Below are 9,680 nucleotides of genomic sequence, written 5' to 3'. Positions count from 1 at the left end.
TGGACTGAGGGAAGGCTGGACGCTGCAGAGATGGGGACCTCCTGAGATACATGAGGGTACATAAAGAAGGTACAAGGTTCCTATGGTATATAAAGAAGGTACGGGCTGTATAAAGACGTCCTGACAAATGGTCCGAACTGTTATTTCTTCACATTCTGTTGCTAATTGTAGTTAATTCATGAATGTGTTAAATAATTGTTTAATCTTACACATTGCACTTTAATGCTAGACTGCAGTTTGGAGTAAACTACATTGAACATTTCCTTTAATCAAGTTAATTAATTAATCTGAACCATGTTAGCCATATTAGCCTCCACACAGTCAGAACAGCTTCCTACATGAAATGTAAAATAGACCAGAAATAAAATAGCAAACTGCTAGGAATCTTCCAAACTCCTTGTTGATTGGCTGTTATATTTCCCTCCCACAACGGTCTGGCCAGCCAACTAGAACCTTCTAATTTGTCCCAAAAGTCTCCTCATGTCCCCTGATTGGTTGGTTGTTTCTCTTGCCCATTTGAATGCTGAAAGTGGAACTAAAACAAAGTAGGAGGTGCAGGTACGTTTGGACCCCTCCTTACTATGGTAACATTCTCCAACTGAGTACGCCAATATTGGAGAAGGTTGCACAGAAGACATTTATATTTTTTACTAATTAAATTTTACTGAACGGTTGATGTTAATGGGTTAACAAATGAAACGGAGCGTTTGAGATGGGTTCTGCTGTCCAAATGTAAAATATTGAGGAGAGTTTTCCTGCCTAGACCTCATGCGGGTTGCCAGGTTGAGGATAATGAACACGCAAGACCAGCCTTTATATTTTGAGACAAGTTTTTGCAGCATCCGTCTTGTAATACTTCTGGGCTCTCAGCGGTTTCCATTTTTCAAACACATCTCCAAGATTAACGTGTGTTTTAGCATGGTGCTGCTCATGGAGCGTATTAGGTCATGCTTTTTAGGTTGTGTAGAATAAAATACAATCTCAGCTGATCCAGTTGGGTTGGTTGGATCCATGGCTGAGGTTGTGTGGCAATATATTTCCACTGTTTTATTTTTTTATATGCATATCTGGCAACCCTGGGTTGCCAGATATGCGTGTGTGCGTGAATATGACACGCACACAGGCATATCTGTACGCAAGCATACACACACACACGCACGCACGCACGCACGCACGCACGCACACACACACACACACACTCTATCCCAGAATAGTGAATCAACAAACACAGGCCAAAACAAAAATTATAATTTTGAACCCAAATGGAAATGTCCAAAGAGGACATACTGGCTGTTTTGTCATAGTAGCAAGTGTTTAGTCATGCTTCCTTCATCTCTGATGACATTCTATGGTGATTTTATGATGTAGTAAATGTGGAACATCCTCTCCTGGAACCGTCACCTTATCGTGGTGGAGAGGTTTGCGTGTCCCTGTGAACCTGAGAGCTGTGTTGTCTGGAGCCTTGTGCTCCTGGTAGGGTCTCTCATGGCAGAGTGGTCTCAGGTGAGGGGCCAGACTAAGAATGGTTCAAAAAACTCCAATGAATAACTGTAAAAGAGGAGATGTGACCCGGCCCGGAGGAAGCCCGGGGCCCCCGTCTGGAGCCAGGCCCAGACGGAGGGCTCGATGGCGAGCGCCTGGTGGCCGGGTTTGCCACGGAGCCCGGTCGGGCACAGCCCGAACAAACTACGTGGCACCCCCCTCTCTTCATCCCATGGGCCCACCACCTGTGGGAAGACCCGTTGGGGTCGGGTGCGCAGCCACATGGGTGGCAGCGAAGGTCAGGGGTCTCGACGGACCAGACCCGGGCGGCAGAAGCTGGCTCTGGGGACGTGAAACGTCACCTCGCTGTGGGGAAAGGAACCGGAGCTTGTGAGGGAGGTGGAGCGCTATCAGTTAGATCTGGTGGGGCTTACCTCCACGCACAGTCTCAGCTCTGGTACCGTACTCCTGGATAAGGGTTGGACACTATTCTTCTCCGGAGTTGCCGGGGGCGTGAGGCGCCGGGCGGGTGTGGGGATACTCATAAATCCCCGGCTGAGCGCCGCAGTGTTGGAGTTTACCCCGGTAGACGAGAGGGTCGCCTCCCTGCGCCTAAGGGTTGTAGGGGGGAAAACTCTGACTGTTGTTTGTGCGTATGCACCAAACAGCAGCTCAGAGTACTTGGCCTTCTTGGAGACCCTGAATGGAGTCCTGTATGGGGCTCCAGTAGGGGACTCCGTAGTTCTGCTGGGAGACTTCAACGGCCACGTGGGCAACGATGGAGACACCTGGAGAAGCGTGGTGGGGAGGAACGGCCTCCCTGATCTAAACCCGAGCGTTCGTTTGTTATTGGACTTCTGTGCTAGTCATGGATTATCCATAACAAACACCATGTTCGAACATAAGGGTGCTCATAAGTGTACCTGGTACCAGAGTACCCTAGGCCGAAGATCGATGATCGATTTTGTGATCGTGTCATCTGATCTGAGGCCGCATGTTTTGGACACTCGGGTAAAGAGAGGGGTGGAACTGTCAACCGACCACCATCTGGTTGTGAGTTGGATCAGGGAATGGGGGAAATTTCCGGATAGACCTGGTAAGCCCAAACGAGTAGTGCGGGTGAACTGGGAACGTCTGGAGGAGGCCCCCGTCCTAGGTATCTTCAACTCACACCTCCGGCGGAGCTTTTCTGGCATTCCTGTGGAGGTTGGGGGCATTGAGCCGGAGTGGGCGGTGTTCAAAGCCTCCATTGCTGAAGCTGCGGTGGCTAGCTGTGGCCTCAGGGTCTTAGGCTCCTCAAGGGGCGGTAACCCTCGGACACCGTGGTGGACACCGGTGGTCAGGGAAGCCGTCCGACTGAAGAAGGAGGCCTTCCGGGATATGATATCCTGGAGGACTCCTGACTCAGTTGCAAGGTACCGACAGGCTCGAAGGGCTGCAGCGGCTGCCGTGTCGGAGGCTAAGCAGCGGGTGTGGGAGAAGTTCGGAGAGGCCATGGATAAGGACTTTCGGTCGGCACCAAAGTGTTTCTGGAAGACTATCCGGCACCTCAGGAGGGGGAAACGGGGAACCATCCAAGCTGTGTACAGTAAGGATGGGACTCTGTTGACCTCAACTGAGGAGGTCGTCGGACGTTGGAAGGAACACTTTGAGGAACTCCTGAATCCGAATAACACACCCTCTATGTTGGAGGCAGAGCTCGAGGTTGATGGTGTTTCGTCGTCAATTTCCCTGGTGGAGGTCACTGAGGTAGTCAAACATCTCCGCAGTGGCAAAGCCCCAGGGAGTGATGAGATCCAGCCAGAAATGCTAAAGGCTCTGGGTGTTGAGGGGCTGTCATGGTTGACACGCCTATTCAACATCGCGTGGGAGTCGGGTACAGTGCCAAAGGAGTGGCAAACCGTGGTGGTGGTTCCCCTGTTCAAAAAGGGGGACCAGAGAGTGTGTGCCAATTACCGGGGTATCACACTTCTCAGCCTCCCTGGTAAAGTCTACTCCAAGGTGCTGGAAAGGAGGGTTCGGCCGATCGTCGAACCTCAGATTGAAGAGGAACAATGCGGTTTTCGCCCCGGACGTGGAACTACGGACCAGCTCTTCACTCTCGCAAGGATCCTGGAGGGGGCCTGGGAGTATGCCCATCCGGTCTACATGTGTTTTGTGGATCTGGAGAAGGCGTATGACCGGGTCCCCCGGGAGAAACTGTGGGAGGTGCTGCGGGAGTATGGGGTAAGGGGGTCTATCCTCAGGGCCATCCAATCTTTGTACTCCCAAAGCGAGAGCTGTGTTTGTGTTCTCGGCAGCCAGTCAGTTTCGTTCTCAGTGGGTGCTGGTCTCCGCCAGGGCTGCGCCTTGTCACCAATCCTGTTTGTGATATACATGGACAGGATATCGAGGCGTAGTCGTGGTGGGGAGGGGTTGCAGTTCGGTGGTCTGAGGATCTCGTCACTGCTTTTTGCAGATGATGTGGTCCTCATTGGATCATCGGCCTGTGACCTTCAGCACTCACTGGATCGGCTGGCGGCCGAGTGTGAAGCGGCTGGGATGAGGATCAGCACCGCTAAATCTGAGGCCATGACTCTTAGCAGGAAACCAGTGGATTGCTTACTCTGGGTAGGAAATGAGTCCTTAGCCCAAGTGAAGGAGTTCAAGTACCTCGGAGTCTTGTTCGCGAGTGAGGGTACTATGGAGCGTGAGATTGGCCGGAGAATCGGAGCAGCGGGGGCGGTATTACGTTCGCTTTACCGCACCGTTGTAACGAAAAGAGAGCTGAGCCGCAAGGCAAAGCTCTCGATCTACCGGTCGATCTTCGTTCCTATCCTCACCTATGGTCATGAGGGCTGGGTGATGACCGAAAGGACGAGATCGCGGGTACAAGCGGCCGAGATGAGTTTTCTCAGAAGGGTGGCTGGCGTCTCCCTTAGGGATAGGGTGAGAAGCTCAGCCATCCGTGAGGAACTCGGATTAGAGCCGCTGCTCCTTTACTTAGAAAGGAGTCAGTTGAGGTGGTTCGGGCATCTGGTAAGGATGCCCACTGGGCGCCTTCCTTGGGAGGTGTTTCAGGCACGTCCAGTGGGGAGGAGACCTCGGGGAAGACCCAGGACTAGGTGGAGAGATTATATCTCAACACTGGCCTGGGAACGCCTCGGGATCCCCCCATCAGAGCTGGTCAATGTGGCCCGGGAAAGGGAAGTCTGGGGCCCCCTGCTTGAGCTGCTCCCCCCGCGACCCGACCCCGGATAAGCGGATGACGATGAGGACGATGAGGAGGATTGCTCCTTTAATTTGGCATTCTGAATATTTAAATAGACTCTTTTAATTTAGGAACTTTTTCAAACATAATACTTTAGCTGCTATTAATATTTCTAAGCTTTGGGTTTGAGTGTGTATATCTGTTAAGGGAGCTTTGGGTCTCCCCAGAACATGGGCCACGGAAGCCTGTAGAGTACCATTTGTGATATAGGGCAATGCAAACTCACACACACAAACACACACGCACACACACACACACACACAAACACACACACACACACACACACACACACACACACACACACACACACACACACACACACACACACACACAAACACACACACACACACACACACACACACACACACACACACACACAGACGCACACTCACACACACACAAAATTGAGCTTGTGTTTTATCTCTGTTGACATTCTCAGTTCAGTGACTACATGACTACAGACATACACTCAGGAGGCGGTAATGTCCCATAGCTACTAATATGCTACAGCAGCAAACAGAATCCCTCAGTGGGGGCCAACTCATTAGCTAAGCTATTGTTCCACTCCTGCCCCGCCGGGCGCCTCTGCTACTGACCACTTCAAGAGGGCCACTTCGACTAACGGCCCCTCCGAGGAATGAACTGACGTTCAGAAACAATGTATGTCTGTCCATCTGTCTGTCTGTCTTTCTGTCTGTCTCTACTGACAGCTCTGCTCTGTTTTTCTGTCTACACGGTGCTCTCTCTCGGTTTGTCTGTCTGCCCGTCCATCTGTCAGTCACTCTCTTTGTCTGTCTGTCTCTGTATATGTCTCTCTGTCCGTCTGTCTACTCTTTCTGTCCATTTGGCATTCACTCTTTCTGTCCAATTGGAATTCATTTGTGTTTCAATTATGGGAATTTAAATCAAAAGGTGACATGCTGTACCGGGCACACACTTTTATTTGAAAAGCCTATTTTTGAGACAGTGTAACTTTGTTGCCCATTCACATACAAATACAACAACCCATGCTGTGTAGCATCAAACTCCTCACTCCCAACAGCTACCATTGGGTTGACCTGTTCAGAGCTGCTCTTTTACATTCATCCAATCAGTTGGTATCGGCATGTAGATCTTCTTCTAAAGTCCACCTCATGAACCTCTGAGTGTTCTTGAGGTCAGCCAATCACCCACTCCGAATGGTGAGGATTTCTTCAGTTTACAAAATATTTTAGACTTTCCTTCCACCCATTACAGCACTACTAACACGTTGCCATGTTGTTGAATTAGCTTTTGGCTTACGTCTCTGTAGCTTGGGTTTCTACTTGAGGCCCCTAGTTATAGATAATAATAATAACCAAGCCCTGGAATCTCTGCCATCCTGGAGCCAGCTGAGAGGCAGAGGAGGCAACGGCAGCTGTGTCCTTTGCTTTCTTTGTTAAAATCTACTTGCACTTGCAAAAATTACCCTACAGGAGGAAAATGAAATATCCCTTTTCCCTTCTTTGAAACAATTATAAAACAATTATACGTTTGATTCAGTTGTTATCTTCTTCAGTAAACTTTATTTGATAGAATGTTGTGGTTCCTTGGTTTACATGATGTCCTGCTGGTGCTGTGTGGACTCGCTGACCACCTGAGGGGAGAGGAGAGGACGTCAGAGCAGAGACACAGTCATACCTGCACCACAGTACTGATGTACTACTGCAGTAACACAGTGCCACAGTACTACAGTACTACTTCAGTGCCACAGTGCCACAGTACTACTGCAGTAGTGTGGTTCTGCAGTAGTATTGCAGTACTGCAGTAGCACAGTACTACAACCTCCCAACCTATTTATGTGGCTGTACAAAAAGTTCTTTCAAACTTAAAATAAAATGTTTTCTCTGGGCCATCAGCCGACCCCCACAGGGATCCGGACCTCCAGCTTGGGATTAGTGTTTAAGGGTCTGAACAGTGGGTTACCCGGATCGATAGCGGTGCGACTAGGAGTGGGCTCTGTCTGCACACGCCCAGAACACCTGACACCTGCTCAATGGCTTTAATGTTTCAGGAACGCCGCATGGAGGGCTCATTCTTATGGCATGAGGTTTCCACATCAGCATATTCAGCCTCTGTCTGATCAACGGCCATACTATTCTTGACCGCTGCATATAGGGCTGGAGATCGGACTTATTAATATTTCATAGACTCCTGTGCGTGGTCGCTGAGCCACGTTCTCTCGCCTTCCCCGAGCCGCAGCCAGCGGCGCTGCTTTGACAAGCAATTTAAAAAGACTCTTATCTGGTAGTGAGCATCAGCCTATGGGCTGCAGTGATTCACATTACAGGCACCATGAGCAGGGCTCTGGGAGCAGACTCACACACTGCACACTAGCACCCGCGCTCAGAACATGCTTCATCTAAAGAATAGGGTCAACGTTTACGTTGACACATACACACGGCTGAACACACGTTCAGCCGTGTGTGTGTGTGTATTTGTTTGTGTGTCTGTGTGTGTATGAATAGGGCTTGTGTGTGTGTGTGTGTGTGTGTGTGTGTGTGTGTGTGTGTGTGTGTGTGTGTGTGTGTGTGTGTGTGTGTGTGTGTGTGTGTGTGTGTGTGCGTGCGTGCGCGTGCGTGCGTGCGTGTGTGTGTGTGTGTGTGTGTGTGTGTGTGTGTGTGTGTGTGTGTGTGTGTGTGTGTGTGTGTGTGTTACCTCTCCATCGCGGGTCTCGATGGTCTTGATGAGGACGGTCTTCTTGGAGTGGACCTCGGAGGATCGCTGGTGGGCCGCCTGCGACTCAGGACTGGTCTCTGTTGAGGGGTGGACTGGTTTAGCTGCTAACGTACCATCTGCTGTACAACACACCTAGCTGTCTGTTTAGCAGCACACCCAGAGATGTAATGCTGCCATATACCATCCGCTGAGCTACAGAGCCTTTCACAGCAGCCTCGTCGGAGGACAAACACTGGTGTCGCTCACAACACTAATTATGTTGTAGATAATAACTGCTCCTTTCATGGACCAATGAATGTAAGTCTCCTACCCGCACCTGATAAATAAAAAGAGCAGACCCATAATTATTTTTATGAGTGAGAACTGTGTTTGTGCTTCGATGACACCTCTATGAAAAGGGTATATCAAGCTAAATTATTTTAGTTCTCGTAGCTCACGTATTACCGGATATTTTCTACAATCTACAATGGAGATGGGAAGCAATTCCCAGGTAACAGTGGATTATCCGGAGTTATAGGATATTCGGATTATGTTTTATGGTTCACCGCCACTGTGTTTTATGTTGGTTATATAGCTCCCCTGGCTGGAAATAATATGCTACTGCAGCTGAGCGTGTCACACAACGTTATATAATGCATAGGTCATTGAGCAAGTGCTTATATATAGATAGAAATATGGTTAGCTATTATGTAACCCTCCTAAGCAGTATTATATGATACGAGTCATTTTAATGAATGAGAAAAACTGTATGAGTGAAGAGGCGGTGTGTCTTACCTCTGAATCCAACAGAGGAATAGGCAGACTGCACTGGCATGTTGGTGGTGATTCTACAGGATGAAGGAACACAGACCTTTGTACATGTGTATGTACTGTATCCATTATACGGGGTCAGCATGCTAGCTTGGGGCATGAACCCGAGCGTATGTTCTGCGTTAGTGGAGCAGCATAAGGCTCACTGTACCTGCTCTCCTCTCCCTCCAGCAGCTTGCGGTATGTAGCGATCTCAATGTCCAGCATCATCTTGACGTTGAGCAGGTCCTGGTACTCCCTCAGATGACGGGCCATCTCATCCTGGTCACAAGACAACCCAGATGTAGCGATGAGTTAACACCAAGGGCCTTGAAGCTAAGTTGCTGTAGTCTAGTGTCTACTGTCTAGTTATTTCTTTGTTTTGTGAACTTTCTTAACTTTCTTAATTTTTCTTGCAGAACTTTAATGTAATTTGTCATTTCCTTCAGTAGTGTATTAATTGTTTTCAAACATTCTCAGCACCACTTGAAAAGGTGTCCACTGAAAGGAATAAGTGTAAAACAAATGACCGAGTCCATCACTGGACTGGGTGAGGGGAGAGAGGAGCAGACCTTCATCTTGGCGATGTCCTCCTCCAGACGGGTGATGTTGTCCTGGAAGCCTGAGGCCTCGCGGCCCATGCGGTCCTCCATGTCCCTCATCTGGCGCATCAGGGACTCGTTCTAGGGGTAGAGAGAGCATAGGCGACCATCACAATACAGAGAGAGAGAGGATGTGGGGTACGACAAGGGTACGGGAAGGTCCTTGCAAATAAATGAAATGTTCAAAAAGAAAATAAACTACAAAACTAAGGAAGGAAAGGAAGAAGACAAGAAAGTAAAGGAGTTAGAAGGAAACTAAGATATTAGGAATGAAAGAGAAAGAGAGAGGGACTAAATGGGAGAAAGAATGAGATCAAAACGTGTACAAGAGAGGAGGAGAGAAGGAAAGGAGGACGCAGACGGGGTACTGACGGTTCCCTTGAGGGAGTCGATCTCGCAGGTGTAGGACTGGATCTGGTGTCTGTACTCCATGCTCTCCTGCTTGGCCTGGCGCAGGGAGTCGTTGTTCTTGTTCACCGCCTGGTTCAGGTCGGTCACCTGATGAAGGACATTTCATTAGATTACTTTACATTACAATTAGGTTACACTACATATGGTTACATTATATTACTATTAAGTTCAATTACATTACATTTGGAAGGTTGATAGATAGAGAGAGAGAGAGAGCGAGAGAGAGAGAGAGAGAGAGAGAGAGAGAGAGAGAGAGAGAGAGAGAGAGAGAGAGAGAGAGAGAGAGAGAGAGAGAGAGACAGACAGACAGACAGACAGACAGACAGACAGACAGACAGACAGACAGACAGACAGACAGACAGACAGACAGACAGACAGACAGACAGACAGACAGAAAGGCCCACCTTGGACTTGTACCAGTCCTCAGCCTCGGAGATGTTCTTGGCAGC

At 49.1% G+C, this 9,680-nt stretch overlaps 1 protein-coding gene across 1 annotated transcript in view; it reads right to left on the bottom strand.

The window, feature by feature from the left end:
* Positions 1–5,653: 5,653 nt before the first annotated feature.
* desma (desmin a) overlaps positions 5,654–9,680 on the bottom strand; it is a 9,005-nt gene continuing 4,978 nt past the window's right edge. Inside the window, exons 4-10 of the mRNA XM_030344103.1 lie at positions 9,636–9,680; positions 9,193–9,318; positions 8,791–8,901; positions 8,391–8,500; positions 8,204–8,256; positions 7,409–7,506; positions 5,654–6,347 (exon numbers count right to left, since the gene is read on the bottom strand). The exon at positions 9,636–9,680 is cut by the window's right edge and continues 117 nt beyond it. Of these exons, the coding sequence (XP_030199963.1) occupies positions 6,306–6,347; positions 7,409–7,506; positions 8,204–8,256; positions 8,391–8,500; positions 8,791–8,901; positions 9,193–9,318; positions 9,636–9,680 (585 nt within the window). The 3' untranslated portion in view covers positions 5,654–6,305. The remainder of the gene's footprint in view (positions 6,348–7,408; positions 7,507–8,203; positions 8,257–8,390; positions 8,501–8,790; positions 8,902–9,192; positions 9,319–9,635) is intronic.

Source organism: Gadus morhua, chromosome 20, assembly GCF_902167405.1.
Source record: "Gadus morhua chromosome 20, gadMor3.0, whole genome shotgun sequence".
In the NCBI taxonomy this organism is placed as follows: domain Eukaryota; kingdom Metazoa; phylum Chordata; class Actinopteri; order Gadiformes; family Gadidae; genus Gadus; species Gadus morhua.
This window is presented reverse-complemented; position numbering and strand designations above follow the sequence as displayed.